This window comes from Cylas formicarius, unplaced genomic scaffold (assembly GCF_029955315.1).
Source record: "Cylas formicarius isolate icCylForm1 unplaced genomic scaffold, icCylForm1.1 PGA_scaffold_2__14_contigs__length_35257938, whole genome shotgun sequence".
Taxonomy (NCBI): domain Eukaryota; kingdom Metazoa; phylum Arthropoda; class Insecta; order Coleoptera; family Brentidae; genus Cylas; species Cylas formicarius.
This window is the reverse complement of record NW_026844319.1, coordinates 20911220-20938948: the sequence shown is the minus strand read 5'-3', so window position 1 is coordinate 20938948 and position 27729 is coordinate 20911220. Positions and strand designations below refer to the sequence as shown.

Below are 27729 nucleotides of genomic sequence, written 5' to 3'. Positions count from 1 at the left end.
AGTTCACTGCGTTGATTTTTTTCACAAACTATTTCTGCTCTAAAAACAGCTGTCGAATGACCACAATTTTTATATTTTGTATACGACAAGCGTTCATAAGCTTATAATTTTGTTTCGAAGACAGAGACTTAAAAATAAACACATCGCTTTCAGATATGAGCAAAAAATGATATTTTTGTTAGGGAAAGTTTGATTGGGATATATTAGATTTAACTGCTCGAAATGGCGCTTTTCACGTTGCTTAGGAAAGCGGCGTGTTCATTTTTGCGCCGTCTTTGTTTCAGTCTATTTTTGGACCTTTGCAAGGCAAAAGATAACGTCAGCATAGGCCATTGTGAAATGAAATATTATGTATTATATTTATTTAAATAAACCACATTTTTTTTCTAAATCACAGTTTTATTTTATTTCCTTTTGAATATAACTTCGAAAACCCAAAAGACCAACTACTAATTTATCTCTATGATCTGGATCGTAGAAATTCCGCTACGAAATACAAATATTACAACTAACCAACCAACTCATATATTTTATTTTTTGATAATTTAGCTACGTAATTTTTTAATTAAAATGAAACAGGTACATCTAAAGCGTATATCAGGAGCAAAACGTCAGCGAAAACTTAACCATATGCTAGAGCGTGCTAGAATGATTCTGGGGCTGCGCTGTTGTCGGCCCTGCTGAAATTTATCCTGCAACTTTTAAATCAAACTCATTAAGCTCTAACAGCTGAACAACGGCTTAGTTCGGCGCGCCATATTGGGAGCTCGGTTTCTGGTAGTTGTATCCGCCGCCTGGTTGGCCTGCAATCAAACCGGACCCTAAGACAACCCTTAACAGTCATCCGATCAGTCTCACCGTTACTAGGCGCGCCGTATTGACCTCGAGGAGGAGCTGGAGGAAATTTGGCTTGTCCTTCGTATCTCACGTCAGCATGGAAACCGGTCTTCCAATCCGCCCAGTAACTCACGATCTGAGTCCTGCCGTCTGGTAAATGGACCTTGTATTCCCCACGGACCTGATTACCGTCGCTCTGCTCCTGCTGGTGGAAATTACTGCCCGAGTAGTCGTCTTTGACTCTATATCCGAATTCGTAAGCTTGGGGCTGCATATAATAATATTTATAATGATGTTTGCTGAGGATATGCGTTATATCACATTAAATAAACGAATATAAATAATAAATAAAATAATTTTTGAAACAGTCAGCAAAATGTACTTCTATGCTTAAAAATAAAATGGACAGTTTTTTACAAAGCCAAATGTAATTTACGTAACAAATCCTGGCAAATTCCTGAAAACCTGCAACTTTGGGGACGTGTTACGTCCAATATATTTTTGTTAACCGGCTTAGTGCTGGACCATCTAAAAAATATGAAATTTTTACGAGAAACTGTTATTAATCATTTTTAATATTTTTTACTAATACAAAGTTAGTGAGTGCTTAGTGTTTAGTAAAAAAAAAATATTTGTTGATGTAAAAATTTCGGAATAATGGCATTTTGATACAATACAATCTCAGTCCACCTTTCTTCTTCTTATCTTATCTTATTTAATCCATTTATCTTATCCATTTAATTCAATATTTTCTTCCTGATTGCTGTCAATTTCAAATATTTGCTTACGTCAATAATTTTCATGCTACGTGGCCATTTTTTTTTTATAAATATCTTCGCAAATGTTTATTACCTTCTTTTTCTTCCAGTTTTTACCAGTTTTCATGGTCACGTCGCACGTTACTAAGTGAATGTGCCTGTTTGCAAAAATGTACGCAAACACTAGGAAAAGTATAATATTGTAATTGATGATTGACAAACTTTATCAGATACACTTCACACATTTTAATATTATTGTCAAGCAAAAACAAAAAGAGATCGGTTACAGGTTTTTACCCTACTCTGACGTCATCTTCATATATGAATACGATTTTCTGATCAATGATTGTTTCCATTGTATAATATAAAATAAGTTTTGTTGTAGCCTAACTAACGGAGTGACTCTATCAAAGACCCACCTCGGTACTGCCGTGACCGTCTCCGTGATCACCCGAGCCGTATCCCTGTTGGGGACGCGGTGCCCCGTATTGTCCCCCCAAGGATCCACCTTGGGGAACTCCGTACGATCTACTGGGGGTTATTTCGGCTTCGCTTCGTACCGCGATGATAATTGCGCAGATGAAAAAAATCGCTGGTTGCTGAAGAAATATAAAATAGTGAATCAAATTTGGCTAATAGTAAAGGTAGACAATACTACTGGAAAATTCCGCGATCTATTATGGGAAAATTGTAACTAGCAAAAATATGAAAATTTAGGAATAGGCTAAAATATTTTTAAGATGGCTACACCGCTGGAAATGGGTATGAATATGCTTAATTTAAATATGCACTAGCATTTTTCAACTCCTCGGAAAATTTTTTATGACTGAAATAAGTAATTTTATCTGTTTTATTTGTTAATGTCCATAATTATTGATAGAAAAAATAATAACTACAATGAAACTGGAGTAACCGCTGTTTTTTTTTTCAATTTTTTTTTAGAATCTTATCTTACTTAGACTAAAAATTATGGCAAATGAAATGAACATAATTTTTCAATTAATACCGTTATTGTCAACCTACTCTGTCGTAATTAATAACGAAGAATTAGAAAAAAATACCTTTTTATCAAATATGACTATTAGACTTTTTAGACTTTTAGAGCTTATTATGAACCATTCAGAAATTTTAAATACAAGTAACATTTTGCGATTAGCAAACATTTGCGATTTAGCGATATCAGACAAATAGCAAAATTCAAATTTAAAATAAAAAAATACATACAATTTTGAAGTTAAATAAATGTGAAAGTCTTAACAAAAGTTTTGCGCTAACTAAACGGGAGGCGATATCAACAGGAATGACAAAAGGAAGGATGAAAATTCTTAACGCATGTTAAGACGAAAATGTTCGTTCGTTTTCTAAATAATGGCCAATGAAAAAATAAAATTGATTGAGTTTTGTTTTTATTATTAATAATTAGTGGTAAACGATATTCCAGTGACATTTAATACACATAATAAGGGGCTTATTATTATTATATTACTTTACTTCGAGTCCATTTTAAACTGTTTAATTGATTCACTGGTGGATATCCAGATAATAAGTACTATAATTTTGCAAACACAAATAATACGAGCCTGTTCCGAATTGAATATTTTTATCATATCTAACGCAAACATTAATTTTAAGCAAATTGTCAAAGTAGCCATTTTAATTGCCTATGTCACATTATCATAGCGTGGATAAATCCGCCAGTGAATTAAGTAAAAAGTTTTAAAAGGACACAAATTAAAGTATTAAAACCCCTTGTTATGTGTACCAAATAATCATTAAAATATCATTTGCCACAAATTAATAATAATAAGAAAACCCATCAAATTTTATGTTCTCAACATCCTGTATTTCAAAAACGGAGCGACATTCTACGATTAGGTGAATATTCTCCTCCGTCTTTTTGTCAGAGACGCTAGGAAAGTGTTTATCGTGCTTTGTATATCACTGTTTAATTTTCCCTAAACAATAAATATTTTTACACTGCCAAACCTCACAAAATATAGTTCCCAGTTTCTCACGAATTCTATGTTCTAAAATAACCTTACTGTACGATTTTAAGGAAGTTAATGTAGTTGTACAAACTGCAAAAAAATGTATGTTATGTAAAAATGTATTTTTACTATTGTTTAAAGGCAATTTTTCTATTTTAATTAACCCAGCTATCTGTTTAGTTTGTTTATTTTCACAAAACTTCTCAGAAATATTTTAAATTTGTTTTAAGATGGCAAAATATTTTTTTTTAATAGAAGTTATTATTTTCTTGCTGCAAGATGTCCAACATGCAAATAAATAGAAAACAAGTAAGTATAAGGCACAAACATATTTAAAAAAAAATGTTCAAAACAAAACGAAAATTATAGATGACAATAAAACTTCGTACTCCTCGCTAGAACACTCAAAAATTGAATGGGGAACGTCGAGTGAACAAAATAAAAACAATTATCTTTAACTCGCTAATTACAACGATTTAACTTACATGTTTCATCTTAATATCCAAAAAATTAGCGGTAAATAGTTCGCGAAGAATAAGCACAGATCGTATACGCGAGATTAGATTGGACAACACACGATGCACCGCACAAAACGCAGTAGGCTGCAAAGAAGCGCTCTCTGTGGGAACGCAAAAAATTATTTGGTTTATATAGCTCCGTATTTGGTAATCCATTGTTGCAAATTGGATGGTGAAACGGAAAGTTTGCACCACATTTCGCTCCCACGTACGTGTGATAGATCTACATCGTTCATCCCCCTCTGGGCAGTTTTAGGCATTCCTGTTTTTTAAATCGACGAGGCTTGATTCGTTTTTTGCATAATTGCCAAATATCTATGCAAAACACTCAATGATTGAATGGGGAACATGGGCTGAGGAAAATAATAAAAACAATTATCTTTAGCTGGTTAATTATCTATGTATTTATGTATTAATGTATTTAGCAAATTAGTTTTGGTTTCATTTTTCGAAAAATGTTATTAAATAGCAATATTATGTACAATTGGTACTACAATGTATACATTATGCTTAATTAATTTTGTAGCTGGGTTTGATAGAAATCACAACTCGTCGCAATGCCAGAAACAAAATAAAACGCTATATGGTGAAGAATCGATAACACAAAAGAAGTAACAAAACTTCCATGATGCATGGAGAACGAAGGATAACCCACCACAGGACTGACAGTTTTCAAAAGTCAGGGACCTTTACAACTTTCAACTGTTTGAAATATTTGAAATTAGGTTGAGTTTTGACATATTACAATTATGTATTTAATAAGTTGTAAGAAATACAGGATTTTAAAATTTGCTTGTAAATTGTTTCGAATATCCTAGAACATAGACTTAATTTAGGGAAACCAAAGCCCTGTAATAAAGAGGTAACATCATCCTCTACGACACGGAGGAAGCTACCTAAAGAGAACTTTTTTTGTCAGAATTAGGTACATGTTGGTACTTAGATTTGCGGTAGCGGGTTACACAATCTGCTGCAAAACTTTAATGCTGTTATACCTAAATACCATCACCAAAGGTAAATTTCAAGCGAATGTGAGATGATTTAAATTGGTGGGTTACGTTGCAGCGTTAGATGTTATCTGCGAGGAGATAGATCAGTTTTGTTATACAATTCCCAACGGTTACCCATTAACTTTATTTTGCTTTCGTGATTCCTCTGTTTGTGGGAATCTTTTACACTTACCTATTTGCAATGAGAAATATACGTTTCGGAAGCATTTTATGCGAGGAACAGTCGGTGACATTGGCGACATTGGTTGAGCCGAGATAATTATATTGAGGAAGCCAAGCCACATTACTGCTATTGATTACTTTTCATTTTAACGATAATAATTACCTCATTACTGAGAGCATTAGATGACGGTAGAATTACCAACAATGTTAGAGCAATACAAACGTTCCCAGAAGAAAAATGCAAACTTCATATTTAAACCAGAGATTACGGTCATTCGCATTTATTATTGAAATGTAGCAGTGTACCCAGTTTTGCTGAACTATTTACATGAAGTCCAATATCGTAGCAAGCATTTTTATAAATATTACTGTTTTTTAAATGGAAAAATCATACATAGGCGGTCAGGGTTAATCCAATTAATTAAACGTACCAGTATATGATGTAGCAACGAAAAATATTTCGAAAACAATAAATTTTCGGCATGTGCCTAAAATTAAGTTTCAATAATAATTAAAAACGAAAAAATTGTTTTTTCATGGTTTTTTAAATTTGAATTTAATTTTTTCCTCACCCTGTACAAATAATTATGAAAATAACTAACTAAAGTCGTATTTTAAATTATAAGGGATTCCATATGCAAAAAACTTACGTAATTTCTAACAAAAAATATTTTTAAAACGGTGAAATTTGGGCTATGGGGCTATATTAAAAAAAACGGACGTCCCACCATCTTGAAACCATTTTAGACGCATGGTTCCCATCCCATATGGTTTAGTATATTCCCAAAATTCCAGAAGCAGGAAAGAATATAAAAAAACTGAGACAAGATTTGTTTGAAATTATTTGTACTCCTAAAATATTATATTTTTACAAACGCATATTGTTATATATTTGGGATTAATTTTTATCGATTGATTGATCAATCAACTTCAAATATATCAAAAAGACTCTCTGTTGGAAAAATCGATAATAGCATATTATGCAACAAGTGCGGTGAGCGGTGCATTTTACTTACGAGTTTATTTGACAGGAGCGGAGCGAATTTTTAATAAACGAGTGATTCAAAAAGTCTACCGAACTTGTTGCATATTATACTTTTTCTAATACCGTTGCTCCCAAACCCGTGCGGTAAAATTCCGGAAACGCCTGAAGTTATTCGGATCCGTGAGAAACGAAACTGACGTGGTAAAGTGACGCTTCCCGCACGATAGAACGGTGCGTAATTAGGTATTTTACAGAAGGGAGTAGAAAATTTTTATCATGAAAGTATTCCGTTTAAAGTAAGACCTTTTCACTAAGTCTTTTTATGATTCTGAAAAAAGGTATTGAGTATCTTATTCTGATCGAATCTAAATAAATAGTTCGAACGTGAATTTAAAATTTGGAAACAATCGGATTACTTCTTGGCAGCATTCCACAACTCGAGATCGGTTGCAAAATATTATCGCGTTTAGTATACGTTTTCTTGCTGGTTTCAGAAATTTTCGCAACATCAGTTTTCTCTTATTTTTTACTAAATCAATGATTACCATTTTTATACTTGGCGCAACTCCGATTCTGATTATACTAATCGCGTGAAGACGCATCGATCTGAAAAGTGCCCCTGTTGCGTAATTCGCTTCTGCGTACATATTGTGTGTTTATGTTAGCGATTTTCCGACAGCGATACCATTCAACAAAAGCGAGTTTTATAAAAATCTTTGCGCGCGAGTTTGTTACGAGCAGGTGTTAATTAAATACTTGCAAAGCACCTAAACTGGCAAATATTTAAGAAAATGGCCGGTGGGAACGTGAAACAATATCGCTAAGTAAACTCAAGCTGGCACAGTTCCTGTTGATGATCCTAAATCATGTTACAAAATTGTTAGTTTCCGTATCGGAAATAAAAACACAATTTCCTTAATTAACGACTATATCGATTAACGCAATTAAAGCTACGTAAATCTTAACGTAATTATATATTTACCCAAACAGGCAGACGACATTAACGACTATAACAGAGAGAAAGACAAAATACAAGAAAACAAAGAACAAAAATAAAACTTCCATATACATGGTAACCGGCCCCAACTTAAGGGCATGATCTTCAGCTTGAAATAAGAAACAGAATTAACTGAAGTTTGGTATACTTGTTACATATTAAAAACCCAATATTTGGACCATTACAACGCTTTTCAGCATACAGGATGGTACATTTGTACAAAACAATACGTCATCTCTCTGTGGTCCTTCGAAGCATAAGATTCACCCTTCAATTTAGAAACTTTCATGGTAAACGCATTTTTTTCCAGAAATTTTCGTTTTTCAAATAAACCAATAAAATAATAAAAATAAATAATAAAAACAATTTTAACATTTAAAGACAAATGTCAACAAAAGCGTGTATTTTAGGTGTCAATGGACAAAAAATGTTTTTCTACACCCGTCTGTAAAATACCTAATTACCAATCGATCTAGCGTGCGGGAAGCGCCAATTTACCACGTCACTTTCGTTTCCCATGATACCGAACCACTTCGGGATTTTACCACACGGATTTCGGAGGGATCGGATGTTTTCGGAGATATTTCCCACGCTTTGAATTTTGACGTTTGTCAATTTTGACGGTCATGTCAGTGAATGCATTCGTGTTGTTTTGCGAAAATGTACCCAAAAACTAAGGGTCGTAGAAAAAGTATAGTATGCAACACGTTCGGTAAACTTTTTAACTCACTCGTTTATTAAAAACTCGCGAGTAAAATGCCGTTTACCGCACTTGTTGCATAATATACTATTTTCTACTAAGAAGTTAACGATTGCGACTTCCATATGCATGTGAATTCATAAAATACATATTACTCAATTAAAACGTCACAATTCAAATAAAGTGTAATTTTCAAGCATAAAAAAAATTATATTTGATATACTGCATCTCTGTAATAAAGTTTTTTTGGGACTCATGTTTATAGGAACTCTTTTTTTTTATTTTCAAGCTGAAGAACATAAGGTCGGTCCCTATATTAATAAATCATCCTGTATATACAATACTAATACCCCCACTGCATTAGTAGACTGAAAAGAAAAATATCTAATTCCAATTTCAAACATATTCACAACATATCAATTTTTTCCATCTTACGAATTAACTCAACAACTATGACTAAATTAATCAAATTGGGTTAATAGCATATTATGCAACAAGTTTGATAGAGGCCATTTTAGTCACCAGTTGAAGAAGTTTATGAATGTGTTACACACAACACCATTACCACTACCATTAGCAAAAGAGCATTTAGCAAAAATGCACTCTGTGACATGTGACGCAACTGTGACAAACGTCAAAACACCATCCACCAGCTAAAATATATCGCTGCAAAATCTGCGACTTGAGTCACACATACAAATTTCTTTGGTCATCTTCATTGTCAAACAATTTTTTTTTTCCAAATATTTAAAATGTACCCTTAATTTTATTTTTTAAATCCCACAATTCGCATTATATCCGTTCGTTGCTCTTCCAAAACACCGCACAAACATGCAAAAAAAAGTCTCTAACGTTTCAGAGAAATGTTTCATATTCTGTCAACATTCATTTCGATGCGTTGGGTCCGCATACACTCGCGTGTATTACGAGTTGCACGCTGTAGATGCATCGTCAAAGGTTGAAAGTAACCAATTCTGCAATTATCCTGTAGATGGCACAACGAGCAACGTTCGGAAGCGTTACAACGTTATTTCGCATATACCCCAGACATTCGTAGCAATTTCTTAATGCAATTTCCTTTTACGTTGTCGACAGAGTGTAATTTTTATAGGAACCAATCTAAACTGAATATAAATCACAAACCAATTTCAAAATCTTGATTAAAAACAAACACTATATCGAACTAGGCCTATCATTTTTGGGATCAACGAAAGTTGGTTTTACTTTTGGATGACAGATTGCGAGCCCGCTCTCTGCCTTTGAGGCCGAAGGCGCTAGTTTCAATTAATAGGTAACGGATCATTCGGTTCGATTTGCGTTCTTCAGCACATACGTCAGACAGAACGCGGACATGTCATTTATATTTGCGTACGTTATATTTTCCCGCCGCGCGTAGCCATAGTAGGCCGTCGATTATCTTAAAAGTGAAAACAAATGGACCGAACCAGTTTAAAGACAGAAAGTATATAGGCTCACTGTTTATCAATTTAATTAAGAGCTAATGCGTTTCTATCGGGCGAATTAATTAACTTACATTTTGTAAGCGGTGTACTTTTATGTCGACGCCGACCAAAGATAAACAGAATCCTCGATCAAGGAGACTCCTGATGACGGGTAAAAGCGAATCGAGTCGACGACGCATGTAATAAAGGAATAAACAAAAAAAATGATTTTGGTAGTTGCGAAAATGCGATTATATAAGTACGTCGAGACAACCAATTATTTTAACAATGTAATGTTAAGTTTGCTGGTCGGTAACGCCTAATTGACAGTCACGACGTGGGTAAAAAAAAACAAGCGGAGACAAAACGCGAAGAAATGGCGAGATGCAGGTTGTCTACATCGATTCGGGACATTCGAGACACTCCCAGAAATGGGAACTTTCTTCGTTTCAAGCGGTAGAGTGACGACCTTGCGTGCGACATTGCCCTCAGCGTCAGAAAATCCTTTAAAGGTTATCTATTGTTCGTAGTAAACTATTAAACCAAAATTTTATTTAGGCAAGTGCAGCAAATGAAAACAATTGCGATTTCCGAAGATCTAGTAAATTCATCCGCATTTTTCGTTTTCCTTTTTTAGAAAAGCACAAAAATACAATTTTACCGGCATCCCAAAGGGAAAAAGAAATTGAGATGCGAATAGTGCGAGAGAACAAAGCGAAACTAAAGCAATACCTCGTAAAATCACCAAGCGTGAAGATTAAGGTTAAAGTCGTAAAAGGGAATAGCGCAAACGAATGGCAAATAAACCAAAACCGACCATATAAATAGCACTAGACTGTGTGTAACTGAAATACCTCGGCCACGTTAACTGTGTTTATTTACGTGCCAACTCGGTCGAAACGGAGTTAATTTTAAACGTTAAACGACTCGGAGGCGGAATAAATCAAAACGCGTTAGAATGGAAGATTTTAATATTAATGGGACGAAATCAGCCTTCCTTCCTTTGTGGTCGAAGGCGCTACCGTTTCAATAACGACAACTTTATGGAACCTGGAGATCAAACCTTAGTTTTAACGAAAACACAAAACAAAAAATTAAACGATTTCGAATTAGATTTTTACATTTTTTTCTTTATCTCCTCAATCATTCTAGAACCCCTTCCTTTCATGGGTTTGTTGAGTCATATCCGCTGAATACAGTGGCTGAGGCATAATTGTGGTTTTGATTTTGACCACAAAGTTAGAAACAAGCAACGGTGACTGAGTCGGTGCATTATCGTAATGCAAAATTCACACAATTCCGGTCGTTTTCTTCGTACTGTTTCTCGTAAACGGCTCATAACTTCAGGGTACGACCTTGTGCTAAGAACTCTTGATATTCTACGCCACGATAATCAAAGAAAACAATAATCAAAACATGATTCGTCACCAGATATGACCTTTTTGAGCATATCAGGATCATCATTGACGTCGTTTAACAGTTCTTGAGCAATGGTCCTTCGTCGGTCCTTTTGTACAAAATTAAGCTGCTGCTACATGGTTCATGATTAATACTTCTTCACTTCTCTAATAGTGATTCGACGATTTTTCAACACCATTTGTTTCACTTCTTCAACGATTTGAACGCTATTGAAGTGCTGGGGCGTAAAGAGCGAGGTTCGTCATCGGCGTCTTCTCGGCCATCTTGGAACAGCTTGTACCACTTATACACATTTTCACATTTCAAGTATTTTGCATCACTGTATTCCAATTTTTACACAAAGTTTTATGCAAATTCTTTGTTCCATTTTTTTTTTGACAGCACAAAATGGCCGAGCACACGAAACACAAAAAAAGTAACATGGGACATGTGTACCAACATAACAAAAAAATATCAGGGATCGAATGTTCTTAGGCCGCGCAATTACAAAAGTCACCTTACCGAAATATTGAAATGCAATAGTTTTGACAAATATAGGTTTTCAATAACTTGGTGTTTATTATTATGTTAATTTGTTGCCAAATTTGAACCATCATTTGTTTAGATTATCTTTTGTTTTTTTAAGTCAGGTGCCTCAAAATATGTGTTATTTATATCTTCCAGAATTTATAATTTTTTTTAACAAGTCGTAATGGAAGCAATTTTTGATTTCGATTTAAATTATTTTTAATATGATTTTTGGCGTTATTTTTTCTCTTTTTGATGTTATGATTAGAATATTTAAAAAGTTTCACTACTTACCTCTCCGTATTTATTTAATATGAGCAAGATGATTACAATGTAATTGTCAGAAATTGGTGATAATTTAGGTAATATCTATTGGTACTTCTCGATGAAATTAAGAATAATTTAGTTGGATTAGTGTACACAGATCCACTACTCAAAACCCGCTCGTCGCACCCCTACATTTCGTAACTTAAATTTTTAATATACCGCGTGTTACGTAAGAAACGTGGCCCACGGCGTTTACCTCACGATTTTAGGTATATATTTCAAGCTGCACATACACGTGGCACGTCGACATAAACAAATATAAGATTTCTTAATTGGCCTCCATTACAATATTTCGAACACGCACTGCCTTAAAACCGCGTGACAAGTGGGTGAAAAGGAGGAAACGAGGTATACGTTTCAGAAAACCTTTAACAAAAATTCTGTTTGGGCGGAGCGTTTAAGGGGAGCGCCGCCGGAACCCGGTTTAAAATATACGTTGCTCAATTTCCTGTAAAACCCGCAAAAAACGGAATTGGCGAGGTAAAAGCCAGCATCTACATCTAGGTCTGTGACGACGTAAGGTAGATCTTTTTTAAGAGTTACACATTTCTCTTTTATATCCGCCATAAAACTGTCGACGTTTTATATTAATCGACGTAATTGACGTGTGTCGTAATCAGGGTTGATATTCTCAGGCGGAAATTTTGAGGAATGCAATGTTACCGCCGCTTATTTAACATGAACACGTCATAGGTTTGTTTTGTTTTTGTTTGAATGACACACACTGGCCGTTTTTGATCAGATTTTTCTACCTATCAGCATTTTGAAAATGCAAATGAAAACCTTTAAGAAATCTCAATAGGCGATTCGTATACATATATTTTGATCTGGCGGTTATATTACATAATGGATTTTCCTTTTTCTTACAATTCTTCACTAAAATTGACTAGAAAAAGTGAAGTTTTGTGTTTTTTTTGTAAATATCATAGGCTTTTGGAATTCAAGAGGCAATCTGTATAATATGAGTTGTTTGACTCGCACATATCACAAAAATATTTTTTTTATATTGGCTAGAATAATCCCTGCACAAATTATTAAATATGTAAAGTGGTGCAGAATTCGGTACAAGGATTTTAAGGGCATATTTCTGTAAGTCTGCAATTCTGTTTTTCATATAAGCACGTGTTTTTTATTAATTACAGTTTTGACAAAATTTGGAAGGCTTACCGGTGATTCTGTGTAATTATATTAAAATTATTCCCTTCAGTGGCGTCCCAGTGTGACCTAATTGATATTTATAAGTTAAAAAAAAAGAATTTTGTTTCTTTCTTTCATTGTTTATGTATCTAGATTCGCTTGCAAAATAAAAATTAAAAAAATTGCCCTGCATGTTCCTGAACTTTCGGAAGAAATTATTTTTTTATTTATTGCTAAAAAACTTTAACAATTATTTTCATAAAATTTGGCATGCTTATTTGGGGTCATTCTATTTTTTTTTTGGTTTTTCTATTTGTTCTTTAATTTCAGTAAATTTTTGAAATTAATCCGATTTGTAATTAAACAAATCTTGACCATGCTGTTGCCGATTTTTAATTTTTTGAACGAAGCTAGGCCCAAAAAATTGGACAAAAAATTTCATTTCATTTTTCTAAAAGGTTTTTCACTAATTATGAAAAGAACTATAAAGTATATACACCCTGTATCTCGAAAATAATGCAAAAAGCAAACTTATTTTTGGCTGATAAATATGCCCTTAAAATTTTAGTACTGAATTTTGTATATCTATAGGCATATACCATAGAGAGTTATTTGAAATTTTTCATCGAACCCTAGCGTGTTGAAATAAAATTTATCAATTAACGACCGGCTGCAAGTTTTACTTTCCTTGTAGAAATTCAGCGAAGAATCCGAAAAGTAATTTTATCGTAGTCTCATAAGGAAATAATCGCCATTTCTCCGGTGTCGGGGCAAAGAAAAATTAAAAGTGATCTAGAACATCAAACCATTCTCGTCTTGGGCGCAGGAAATCCACGCGATCGTTCAAACAAATAAATCTCTTACGCACTTTCACTTTTGGCGATACTATTTTTCGGCTTCCAATGTGTGTGAATCAATTTTATGGTCACCGCTCGCAGTGCGATTCATGCCGAGATAAAATGCAAATCCATATTTGGAGGGGACGAGACCAATCTTGCTTGATCGCTTGTAAAAATATTAAAAAGCAAAAATATATTAACTCAGGCGTTTGAAAAAACATTCAGAATAAAACTAAAGATTGGCTAAATAAATTTTGTAAATTTAAGACGTACAAACCGGAAATACATACCAGCAAATATTTCAAAACTTTCAAAACATCAATTAACTTATTATTGAAGTATTAACTAAAAGTAAGAATAATGTTAGATACTGAGTAATTCGGTGCTCTTCGAAGGGAAAAAAATTGTAAAGATAAAAAACAAATATTATTCCGATTTTAAACATCATAGCCAAAAAAACAAGTTTGTTTTTTATGTCTTTTGTGATCATATTTTTACTGTTTAGAACCTTATTCAAATTGCGAACGGGCATGCTGTTATCAATGCCAAGGAGGAGGAAATTGAGATTGAAACAAATGTGCTTATTAAAACGCGTCCCGTTCAGGTTTCTAACAAAAAATGTATTAAATTAGTGGCATTTTTGTTATGTACGAAATATTTTTTTTGTTCGGCGCTCGGTGTTCATTTTATTAGAGTTTTATAATAGTGGCGCTACTTATTGAATTCTGCGTTAGGCTCTGAACATTCAGTTAAGCTGTGAAGAAGTTAGTAGGATGATTGACGAAACGTCAGCAAGTTCGATTCATCAGCAACGAACGCAGGAGGAATCCAGAAGATAGAAGCATACTGAATTGCCCTATATATTTTCAATATTATTATTTTTAAAAAGTGCTGCGATGACATATAAAATATTATTTTACTTATCCACTTGATTGGGTTTAGTTCGATATGCTGCAATTAGTCTTTACTTTTACCTGTATCTTAGATGTGTATGGTACATCTCAAAGTATATAGTCTTTGTTTTCCACGGACCCTGCCCCTAAAAGTAATGTGCGCATAATGTTATTCCTTCTTTAAGCCCAGACCTTGCCGACGTACATACTTTCAAAAGTGTTTTTTATAATTTATTTTGTATGTAAAAATACATTTATTAGGTAATGTTTGATCTCATGTATCTCTGTATATGGTCATTACAACTGAAGTCGGAAACAAGATTTTTGACGAACGCGGAAAGTTAAATAACAAGTCTATGAAAAAATTAATAGATAACCAACCACTTACTGGAAAATGAAAATGAAAATAAAAAAAAAGTCCAAAAAGTTACACCGCCCAGCGAAATGTATATATATATAATGGGTTTGGCGCGGTACAAATGGTGAAAGGCCTTCTCCTCGGGACGGGTCTCTCTTCGAGATGAAACGCTGATACATTTCTAAATCGGACCAGTTCGCGAAGAGTCCTACGCGTGACGCAGATACGCGCCGATCCAAGTCCGTGTGAATTTTCTCGCGTGGAAAACGAATTTGTGATGATGATGCTCAATGCGGCACAGGTGATTTAAGTCCATTCTATAATAATTATTCAGTAATGAATGCTGCTTTTTTTATTTTTTTGCCAAACGCCGGTGGAGGTGTTTTCCGACTTTGCTTTTTTTAAAATTAAATTTGGTCGTACCCAATTCTATTGTCCTGTTGTCGCCTTAAAATCTCTAGATTTAATTAAATTATCGATTCAAAAGAAAAAAAAAGTAAAATTTATTTGCATGTTATTTTCCAAACTTTTAGCCTTTCTGAACTTGTTAAAACATTTTCCATATCGAGTTTGCAATATTATATATCTCGAAAAATCATGTCAATGCGAATTATAAAGTAAAATGTTACCAATATTCGCTTTAACGTAATTGTGAAAAATTAGAGTTAATTTCAAAAAGAGCTAAAAGTAACATCACCAACTCAGAAAGAAGAAAATCGATCTAATAGCTGCAATATTGATCCCTACTTTCTTAAAACTTTGGTAAATGTTTTAAGAATGACAATAGTTGTTCCCCTTTTTTATCAATCAAGTTCCTACTTTGATGTGGTTTAAAACTGTCATGTTCTTGTTTCGAATTATCGCATATGAACAATTCCAAATTTATCGCAAATCGCAGATAAAATTAAGGGTTAAAAAGTAGTTCGCCATACAGTGCGTCCCCATAGCTTATCTGCAATAGAGTAGCAGGCAAAATAAAAAGATTACATTTGATACTACAAATGTGGTGAAACCCCTAAAACGTCATACGCATGCGCCGGGCAGTTAAAAATAGAAGCTAACACGTTTTAAAATTACGGAAGTATTTCAAAAATTAATTAAAATCAAACTTATAACACCTGTTGTTCTATGGTGGATAATATATATGGGATATGGGACACTCTGTAGATATCTGGGGCCCTAGGAAAAAATTACCACTCGTGTTAAAATGAAAGGACAGAACAGCTAAAGACCATCAAAGCGGAACTTGCGTGCCTCATCAATTGCCTACGAGGTGAAGGTATGTCAACAATTTTTTGTCAAACATGATAAACGACGCGAAGAAAACGAAAACAACTTTCCGCGATCCCACATAGAAGGCACCGTAAACAAAATAGAAGTAATAAATTTTCATTGCCAATTTACATAAACGACGCTACGGCGGCCTCCATTAACTTTATTTTTATTTATTCACTTTACTTTCTTTTCAAGGCGAAACAATCGTTATTAAGCGAAGAAACAACGGGCGATGAACTTGCCATTTTTTATAAGATAATCGCGAAAACGACCGTGTTGCTTTGGATGACATTATCGCGTTGAGAAGAAGTTGGCAAATTTGTGTTATTGTTTTTTTGAAAGCGGATTCCGAACTCATTAAAATTTGAGTCAACTTTAAAATTCTCGCGAATTATTGACTTTTGGATATAAGTGTTTTTTATTGGAGCTTCAGAAATGGTGGATGAAAAACAATCTCATTTAAATTTAAGATTTAGTCATATACTGATTGTTTTAAGAAAAACTAGTTTTATATTCAATGTTTGTCACATTCTGTGGACACTGTCTGAGTCAACGCATAGTCCTATCTTTTCTCAGCGCCTCCCTGGCCGATTGTTGATAACTCAAACTTGTTGAGGTTTCGTCAATCATCCTGTTGACTTCTTCAGAGCTCAATCAATTACTAAATCTGTTAATACTATTTCAAACCTTCTCATAATTGAAAAATGCTTGCCTGGAATATATTTTTCTTGTAACGTCAGGAACAGCTATGGGTTCTCCCCAGTCATCGCGAATATATTTATGGAAGAGGAGAAAGCCCTCGACACCTTCCACCTAAAATAAACTGGAAACTAACAATTATCTCCCATTCATATATATTTTTATTAATAAAAAATCAGGCCTAATATTGGGTCACTCTATTTACAGAAGACCTACTCAAAAATCATCATCGGTTGTCAGTAAAACTATCTTCACCGCAACCTTCCGCAGAGAATGTGTCCGAAAGCAACCCCCCACTTGCCATTGAAACCAGACATCCAATCTTTTGGATAAAATTAAAATTCTTGCATATAATCAGTCAATATTTCCACCAAAAACAAATCCGAGAATCCATAGAAATCTATAAGCAACCTAACAATCTTAACCGTGACTCAGTTCAAGGTTCATGCCCGCACTCCCCACCCTTAGCTCTGCTGCTCTCAAAAAATATATAAGCAGGTACCTAGTACAATGCGAGTAAGTTTCAGTTAAGCTCTGAAGACGCCAACAGGATAATTGGCGAAATGTAGGTTTGACTTATCAACTACCGATGCAAGAGGAACCTAGAAGATTTGTATTTATATCATTTTTGTGATAAATTTAAGCTCATAAACCAAGAATATGAGAGTTGTATAGATTCACAGTGTCTGTTTAACATCCTTCTTACTGGAAATTGATGGCAATATAAAAAATACAATTAAACTGCAGTAGGTTACATTGAAAAGGTAGAATCACTAATCGGTAAAACCTTAAGTACTAACAATCCAAAACTAATCCAGAGCTATAATATACCTCGCTCGCAGTGTGTGGTGCGCTTCAATCATGAGAATTAATCACTAACTTCTAGGAAAAGCTAAATCTACTAGTTTGGCAGCAATGCATTACGATCAGTATAGAAATGGAGCGACTGATCTAATTATTGGTTATTCACTCAAATTATTTGTTCTTTTGTTATTGAGCAAACGTTCGTCGAAATAAAGAGAAGAAAATTTTGCCAGTAGAAAGAAAGAAAACATAAAATCAAAAGGGCGAAGCCTGTGAGATCCTTTGATAGGACAAACTAACAATTTTTAATAGTTATCCTTCATTCTTGTAAGTTAGGTTTTGATATATGTTTCTTTTAGTGATCGCATACCCACAACAATCTTCTATCATCATACGCATGACGTTAATAACATTGTCTCAACAAATTAAGTAATCATCGCTACATTTCGTGTTTTAAACCATTCTAATATATGCCGATAGAGAAATTACGCTGTCGCATTATCAAAACCAACTGACGGACAAGATTTAAAGGAAGTGGCGTCCTCGAGTGCCAATTCCCACAGAAGCAAGCCCCCGACGATGTTTTTCTAACCTTAATATTACGCCGAAATTAGCCGGTTTACAATTTGTTTCGGAAATCTATCCATCGCCAGCATAAAAACTAATTGCCCGAAACGCCATCACCTGAACAGAAGTGACAGGCGCGTCGAGTAGGAAGGAACAATGATTGGTGCAATTATATTCCCAAAACAAACGATGTAATTAATCGGAATAATTTCCTTTTCACGATTAGAAAGGGTCGCCGCTCATAATCACTCACATCGTTGCTTTCTTTGGCTTTGCCGAGGTGGGCACGTGCGTGAATGCGACTGAGACGAACCATTTTTTTGTAATAAATAATTTATTACTAGAGTGTTTGGGTTGGGTACCTTGATATCTGAACGGATTAGAAACCGAGTAAGTCTTGAAAATTTAAAATTCCTCAATTACAAATGGGATTTAACTCTCTTTTTAAACTTGAAGAGGTGATTGTTTGGATGAATTGGGTCAACCGCTCGATGTCCATGGCAAAACAAGTCCCTAAGCCGCAGTTGAACGTAAAATTAATCAATTCAGAATAACTAACCAAAGAAACTATCATCGCGTCGTTAATCTAGTTAAACTACTTAAACAACTTTTCATAAAAATGTAAATACGCTTGTATGTACTACTCCCATATGATATATACAAGGTTTAAAACAATAATATGGTACCCTGTATCCCAGAGTAAATAAGAAGAACGGTATTAGGGAAATAGACAGTCCTTTAAATTTGAAAATCCTTGTCTTTACATAATGTTCTTATCTGAGGCCCAACAAAAATTCCTTCTTTTATGTTGGAATCAGATATGACTGGAAATTTCAGACCCAAATATTTGAAACACTGTCGATTTTTGTCTAGGGCTTTAAAAAACTGCTTCATCAAGCCAAGTTTGATATGAAGAGGAGTCAGTAAAACTTTTTTGGGGTCAACTATACTTATACTATCTCTTAATAAATTTTTGCTACCAGATGTAAGGCTTGTTTTAGAGGGCCATTCTATTTGAGTCCAATCTCTTTTCCGACTATCCCACTCGGAAATTGAGCATGGAAATTTTGTATAACCCCCCTGTTGTCCTAGAAGCATGCAGGTCACCACAAAGTCACTGATGTTCTTGGTAGTTTATTTTTTTCAAAACAAGTCCTAAGTTTTCATAAATACGGCACATTTCTTAATTTTGAAATTAAGTCATTGTTGCAATACACTAGAGGTCCTTCCTGAGTAAATTGACATAACTCTTTTTCGGGATCCCGGTAAAAGCTTGATGTGACGCCAGGTGCCAGTAAATGCTTGTCACGAAGTCTGGACGCTAACAATTTGGCTAAATACTTCGGGCTCTCAATCTGGCGTGAAATCTGGGTCGGAATTAGATTCCTCTGATTCTGACGATATAACGTTTTCTAGTTTTTTTGGGGCGGTAGGTATCGGTACATCTGGCCCTTGAGGAACTTGTAGAATAGCACAGTCAAGATGAGGATACACAATTTGTTTCTTATTTTTTCTGTTGAATCCTTGAATATTACACGAACAAAAATAACAATGATCACTGTGATTCCCAGGCTGCCGCCAATTTTTAGACCAAAATAAGCGTGGTCATGTCTTTTTTCCATATTTACACGTCCTAGAACACTAGAAATACGCAGCAACGAAGACAACAGCCGCCAACACAGTAGCACGACAATCAATACAACCAAACTGCGCATAAAGATACAAAACTGTATTGAAGCTTCTGCGCCAACTCTTTTGCTTTGCTGTTGCCAAATCACATTTAAGTTCATAAAAATCAATCAACCTAAAAATCATGTTTAATATTTAACAAACATATTCATCTCATAGGTATGTATATTAATAAAATAAATGAATAAAAAACATATACAGAAACTCAAAAAGTGTAGTTAAAATAGGACAATATCAAAGCCATTTACGACTACAAAACGGTTGAGGCAAGGGTGCAGCTTATCACCAACTTTATTTAAGATAGACATTCAAGAAGCACTAAGCAGGTGGAGAACAACAATTGAGAGAATGGGAATCGCGGTAGAAGATAAGTGCTTAACAACACTATTTTTTGCAGACGACCAAGTGCTCATAGCAGGTGATGAGGAGGATGTAGACTATATGCTAAGAAAATTGGAAGACGAATATACAAAATGGGGTTTAAATAGGAATATGACAAAAACGGAATACCTACCGGTTGGCAGCAAAAATAAAGACCCCGAACTGCATATAATTAGAGTAAAAAAATGTAAACAGTATAAATATCTAGGAAGGATATCTAGAACACAACATATACGAAATGAAAACATACGACGAAGAACATGGCGAGTAGACACGACTGCAGAGAGAATACAGATAACACAATTACTATGGTACGGATATGTGATGAGAACGGAGCAGGTGGCCACTTTTCTTTCAGCAAAAAAAAAAACATATTTGAATTTAGCTCAAACAGTATTCACTTTAACTAATGTTAATGTCAAAAAGTTTTCCAGATAATGAAAAATGAAGGTGATAATTACGTTTACTCAATAGCGAATTTACTTAAAAATAATTTTTTTTGAAAAAATTATTGGTAGCGTCGATCGTCCATAATTCCATGCATCGTTACTGGGACATACGGTATAAAAATAACATTAGGCAGAGAAAATGTACAAAAAAAATCATTTGAAAACTAACATAGTCCGAAATCTCGATCTGATTAAAACAGCATTAACGATTCCGTTTCAATTTTAAATGATTATTTTGTTGTCTAAAGATTTAATGTTAGTTGGTAATTTGTATTATAGCTTAATGGGATAATGAGAAATGTCTTAATTAATTAATCCTTCGTTCGTTCCCAGATTGCGAGCTACGATAAACCAGTTCGCAACAAATTCCGCAAAATCGATCGCCCGTTAAAGAGACAACCGCGATAGCCAAAAGGACATTATCATTAATCTCAAATATGATTTGAGTCCGCGTTTCGTAAAGGTTTATACTTTCTCTCGATATCCGCAATGTTAAATAACAACGATCAATGTAATTTTTTTGTTGCCCGTAGCGATAACACTTCCACAGGACATCGGAAACTAAAATCCATCTTTTTGCAGGTTTCGGTTATATTTATGCTGACGTTTCTGCATACGGAATGCAAGAAACCCCCGGGGTACGTGGAAAAGCCCAAGGAATACGACCCGGTACGTTACATAGAATTTTATTTAACTATCCTCTGTAACTGCACGTTCCTCTTTAATCTTCGGAACTGCACTTGTACAAAACGTTTTGTGCGCTATTAAGCAACGAGGTCAAGTGAGTGCCGTTAAAATCGATGGTCATTGTTTTCGAACTTACCGAAAAAAAGGGTTTGCTCCAGAATTAATTGGTATCTCATTTTTAATTTTTTCTATACTTGTTATACGAAGTCGAACAATTAGGTAATGAGACTTGATTTGATGCCTTGGCTCGCCTTTCCGGTATCTACTTTCTACCTGCGAGACCAAATCATTAATAAAATTAATTACTAAATTATAAAGGTTCTACCTTTTAATCAACCACCTCTTATTCTTCTTTGATAAGACGATTCCAGTTCCGTAATGTAATGTATATATGTATAATGTAATGTGATATGGTGGCCGCATATGTTAAAAGAGATATTTTTGTAAATTCACTATAGCTAATAGTTCCGTCTTTATTATATTCGCAATCCAATCCATAATGTGTTCTATTCACGACGAAGTTGATCTATTTTCATAAACAATTACTACTTGGGAGGCATATAAAAAGTAAAATCTTCGGCATTCAGTTTCTTGTGATAGACACTCGTCCGAGAGAATTACAATGTCAATAACCCACCTTCTCTTTTAACGTGTACAACTTTTGCTTGTTCTTTTCTCGTTCATTCCAGTCGATGAAAGATTGACTGAAGAGCACTAGTATATATCTCTCATTAATCCACGCTTTATCGAATAAAAATATTCTTGTGCTCCATACGGTACTGCTTTACGCTTTTCTTTACAAACAAGCGGGTTTTATTGAGATAATATTTTATCTACGGGATCCCCCGTTTTCTTTCTCTGCACCATTTGAAACAGACTTTGGCAGGCAATAATCTGCAGTCAACATAAACCAGCATTAAATGGCGAACCGCTTGCCTTCTCACTCTCTCGTATTTTAATGTTATGTAATGTATTTTAATTTGGAGCTTATATACTGGTTTACGTTGTTCAATTTAATACCTGCAAAAACTGAGGCTATACATCATACCGATTTCCTCCTGTAGTTCGTCTGCCTTTTAGGGATTTTTGAATTTAGAAAAATAATCGGAACCTTCGTTAAGTTGTTGCATCGCAACAAGAGTTATTTTTCATAGAAACTTCCACAGGCTACTGTAATACTTTTTACAAAACTTCTGGATTCCTCCTGCATCAGTTTTTGCTAAGTCGAATTTGCTAACGTTTCGCCAATCATCCTGTTGGCTTCTTCAGAGCTTGACTGAAACTGGCTAGCATTCTACTCTGTACCTGCTTATATATTGTTTGATAGGGGCGAAGCTAAATGAAGGGCATAAACACCGTCTCGGATGCCCTGAGTCGCAGTTAATATTGTTAGGTTGTTTATATGTTTCTATAGGCTCTCGGATTTTTCGTTGGTAGAAGAACTGATTGCATGCAATAATTTTAGTTTTATCGAATATAATTTTATGTCCGGTTTTGTGATTGTGTTCGGCAACTGCTGCTGAGTTTATTATTATTATTTGAGCCTAGTTGATATTTTTCGTCCAGTCTCTCCAATGTATTCTTTTCCGCATATGCATGGAATGCTGCAAACTCCTGGCATCTTAAATGAAATTCTGTCTTTGACAGATCGAAGATGATGCGAGTTTTAGACAAATGGTAAATCTGGTTTTGACTGTATATTTCTTTAGAACTTTTGATATGTGGTTAGTGATGTTTTGAATGTAAGGAAGAACCACAGTGGCAAGTGTAGGATTGCTTTCGGCCTCATTGCTATTGGAAGGTTGTGGTGAAGTGTAATGGAACGGAATGTGGAAATTATAAGAGACAAGAGCAGAGGTAAGACGTTTTAATTCTGGGTTCAGTGACTCGGGCTGAGATAGTTTTACCGCTTTGTACACAAGAAAGTTGATAACCGACGGTTTTTGGGCCGGATGGTGATGTGTGACCATGCATTAAGGTATCGGTCTGTGTACGTATATTTCCTGTAAACACAATGACCCAATGTTAGGTCTGATTTTCTATTGATAAGAATATCTAAGAATTTCAGATTATTATTAGCTTCCAACTCAATGGTAAAACGTATGTTAGGGTGTATCGAGTTTAAATGTCTAAGAAAATCTACTAGGGTTCTTGACCATAAGGCCAAATAACAAAAGTATTATCGACACAGTGTTTGCATAATTTTGGTTTTAGATGAAAAATGTCGAGAGCTTTCTTCTCAAAGGCTTTCATAAATATATTCGCGACGACTGGTGATAGTGGGTTCTCCACCTTAATGCATGGTCACATCACCATCCGGCCCAAAAATCATCGGTTATCAACTCTCTTCTTTACAGAGCCGTAAAACTATCTCAGCCCGAGTCACTGAACCCAGAATTAAAACACCTTACCTACGCTCTTCTCCCCAATAAGCAATAAAGCACTTGTCACAGTGGTCCTTCCTTACATTCAAAATACCACTGGCCACAGATCAAAAGTTCTAAACCAGATTGTTCATCAGCTGTTGCCGAACACTTGTATAAGTATAAGAGTTATTTTCCATATAGAATCCGCCTAATTACCAGTTCGGCTACCGGATAGAAACGAAGAAAGGAAACCAAGGCAGAGACGAAAAGCGCGAGGGTATTTTTGCTGAGGGCAGGTAAGTCGTACCAACATTCTCTACTTTCGGTTTGTAAGATGTATAAACGTTAAGGTACTACGTGCAAAATCCCGATTCTAACCACGATGTCAAATACTTCACTGACAACTGGGGATACCATCCGATCGTCGAGTACAGTAACACCGGCCCGCACAGCAAGAGTTCCGCGTCGTTCATTCTCGACGAAGAGGCGCTCAAATACAAAAAGAGTGGCGTGAGTTTACCGATTTTTAGACCTAAAATTCTCTCGCGCAATCGAAACTAATAAAGTAGATCGAAACGTTTAGCGAATTTCTTTGACACCGTAACGTCGTCGCAATCACACGTTTTCACCGACTAAGCAACCGCAAAATTGAATGAATGTGGCTAGGGACCTCGATGGCCCAACGACTAAGCCACTTGTCTTGACACTAGACGCACCGCGCAGACAACTCATCCAGATGGGCAACTAAATCTAAAATAAATATAAATATTTCAATTCTAGTTTCAAGTCCCTTCCGAATATTCCGTAAACAGGAACGCCTGTTAAAATTTGAAGCATATAGAAACATGAAATTTTTGTATCAATTTATGGAGGACATACAAAGCAAATAGCATAGGCTGGAGGCTGAAAAACATACACAAATTAGTTTGCAAAATTGTTTTCAATTTGCTTGCATATTATCGTTGCATTGATTCCTCAAACGGTACAAATTATTTCACTATTTACTTCAAAAAGTTAATTTTTAAAAGAAACATTCTGTCACACAAATTCGACGCGATATCTCGCTAGTTCAGTATTACGATACCTAAAACACTTGAAGAAAGGAGCTAGCTTAAAAAGCAAAAATACATCTTGTACTCAAAATCAACACAGCTTGATTGAGAGGACACTATCTGCGTGCACTTTCTATGTTAATAGAAATGTTCATATACAGCAAAATACGTATAGGATAAAGGAAGGAAAATAACATTTATGACGCACACAATATACCAAAAACATGCTTCGGTGAAACACGTATATGTATTAAAATCGGTTTAGAGATAAACAGTTTGTGGATTTTTGAAATTTATTTTACTTATTTTGATTTCCATTATTTATGTTTTAATTTATCTATTATTATAAGGCCCTTTGTTATTTCAGTAGAGTCTGTTAAAATGTCCAAATTATTTAATTATCCAACTTAAGCGATGTATACGAAAGTCCAAATTAAAACTAGAGATGTTACCTATAGAGGTAGAATATTTTGCCGTAATTCAGTCAATATTTAGGAAGATTTGCAGTTAGATAATATAGAAATTGACACTTAAAATATAATAATTAATGATATTGCTAATTTAATTGTAACAATTGTAAATGTTGTTTTTTATTAAATAATATTGTTGCGTATACTTCCATATGTTTTTGTACAGGGGAACTTACATTTTTTTCGGATCATCTTAAAAGGAAATAAATAACCATTTTTGATCGACTTCATACCAACTGGCAATAAATAACTATAAAATATAAAGTAAATAAAATTAAACACTCTGGGATATAACATTTCATTTTCAGAAAATCGCGGATAAAGAAGCACTGATGGAGAATGCGAAAGGACAACAGTCGCACAGACCCACCGAGAACAGGAACCAGCCCGTTCAAGAAGATCCCACCAGACTAAAACTTGAAGACAAACCCATGGAAGATCCGGCGGTCGTACAAGTAGACGCCGGTAAACCGATACAAAACATCATAGACGAAAATCCTGTAACCCAGCCCGAATCAGATCCGGCAGAGAAGAACGAATCCAGTGAGCCCGAGATTTCCCAGCCAATTCAAACTCCAATTTGCTGTTCCGAACAGCAGCGTAGCAATAAAACCGTTTGTTGTTTTTCGCAATATAAACAACCGCAGTTTATTCTGCTCTTGGCAAAATCGGCTCCGGCTAGTCCCAAAATATTGGAGCTCCTTCAAGGCGAATATTTCCAACAATCGGACTCTTCTCTGACCAACAGTGTCGAGAAAAGTGAAAAAAACATCGACCGTTCGTTCGATAAACACGACGACCACCAGAATATGCTGATCGAGTCCACCAAGAATATGGTAACCGGCGCTGATGTAATAGACATCAACGAGGCAGCCAACGGTAAGGAAGAGTCGTTGCAAAAGTTGATGAAAAAACACGCAACACCTGCGATTCTAAAAGCATCCAATTCCAACGCGACGTTGGCACAACCAATCGTAGTCGCTGAATCTGCAGAGGAAAAACCGGTAATCGAAAAAAGTTCGGAAGATGTTTTGGTCACCCACAGCACGAAATTTCTGGCACCCATCACCGCCGGCATCCAACTCCACCACGCCGAACCACTGACCGAAAATGCTAAGCAAACGGAAGATCGCACCGCAGGAAAGGTTGCGATCGAGGTGCAAAAAAGTATGCCCTACTATTTGGGGAAATACGAATATCCGGTGGAATATCTGGTTGAAGGTAAAAATGACGGAAAAACTTCGGCCGAAGTCAAGGCGTCCGAAGACATCGAACTGGGGAAGACGCTCTTATATTTTACAGACGCCAAGGCAGAAAAGCTAACGCAGGGGATATCGGAAAAGTCTGAGATCACCAAAACGGACCCTATGCCAATTCTAATGAGGAAAACGAATCCACAAGCGTATTCGGTTGTGGAGAAGTCTGTACATATACCAGTTCCAGTTACCAAATACATCGACCGCCCCTACCCAGTTAAAGTACCATACCCACACTACCAGCCTCAAGTGGAAAATATTATCAAGGAACATTACCCATTAGAAGTAAAAATACCGACAGGAAAGAAAAACTTTATCAACAGACATTACCACGCCCAAGAACAAAGCGCGACGCAATGGCCTCAGGTCTATTACGTAAATCTTCCTTGGCACCAAACGCATGATTCAGAACTTATTCAAAACATCCACCAACAGACCCAGCAGCACTCAAATATCGTGTACTACTTGAACCATCCGGTTTCTTACGCACCCCAACCGCCCAAGCCAAAATTGAAAGTCAACCATAATGGCTACTTGCCTCCTCAAGACTGCGTACATCAGCAGCCTGTATATAAGAACGAATTCAATTTGAAAAATGCTGACGAATACGCATGGTTGACCCCGCCTAAATATAGCTCGAAGTACGGTCGGCAACTAGGCAGGAGCTATAGACAGGCGCGTTCAAATTTTGACGCCAAGAGTATCAAGATGGAGTACGGTTTCATGCCGCCGTTGATACCATCGTTAGAGATCGACGAACAAGGACAGCCGTTAGAGAAAAGCGAGAGGATCTGAGCAGTGCAAGAAAATATTGCTCAGATTGCATGGTTTAAGAAATGACTGACAACGATTTAAGGATAACTAATCCTAGGCTTAGGTACGATTGCCATTGTAGCGATAAGGGGGTTAAAATTGTATAACTTTGGTTACCGAGAATACCTCAAATTTTCATTTCGTTTAGCTGACTGTAAGGCTAGATGCCATCTCTGGTTTAGCTCGTATTTATTTGGGATCGTCGAACTCTCATGTTGAGAGGCAATATTGTGATTTTTTTTATCCCACGAAGTCACGGTTGTTGTAGTTTTATATATTTGTTTAATAAACAGTAACGTTAATGCGTTTTCAATTTGGCTGCGTCCCCAAAACATTTTGAGCTA

At 35.4% G+C, this 27729-nt stretch overlaps 2 protein-coding genes across 3 annotated transcripts; one reads left to right on the top strand and one right to left on the bottom strand.

Annotated features, from left to right (window-relative positions):
• Window positions 1-479: 479 nt before the first annotated feature.
• On the bottom strand, window positions 480-4226 carry LOC132698385 (pro-resilin-like). Its single transcript, XM_060664406.1, has 4 exons — window positions 4069-4226; window positions 2015-2194; window positions 859-1105; window positions 480-803 (listed from the first exon to the last, which is right to left on the bottom strand). Exons 1-4 carry the CDS (start codon window positions 4075-4077, stop codon window positions 742-744), a joined length of 498 nt encoding a protein of 165 aa, XP_060520389.1. The 5' UTR covers window positions 4078-4226; the 3' UTR covers window positions 480-741.
• Window positions 4227-15060: 10834 nt separating this feature from the next.
• On the top strand, window positions 15061-27706 carry LOC132698154 (uncharacterized). 2 transcript variants are annotated; one of them, XM_060664067.1, is made up of 5 exons: window positions 15061-15178; window positions 21324-21410; window positions 23996-24090; window positions 24145-24304; window positions 25625-27706. In XM_060664067.1, exons 1-5 carry the CDS (start codon window positions 15155-15157, stop codon window positions 27365-27367), a joined length of 2109 nt encoding a protein of 702 aa, XP_060520050.1. In that variant the 5' UTR covers window positions 15061-15154; the 3' UTR covers window positions 27368-27706. The 2 variants fall into 2 exon arrangements, with proteins under 2 accessions (XP_060520050.1, XP_060520051.1); XM_060664068.1 differs by lacking the exon at window positions 15061-15178 and adding an exon at window positions 16123-16156.
• The last annotated feature ends 23 nt before the right edge of the window (window positions 27707-27729 follow it).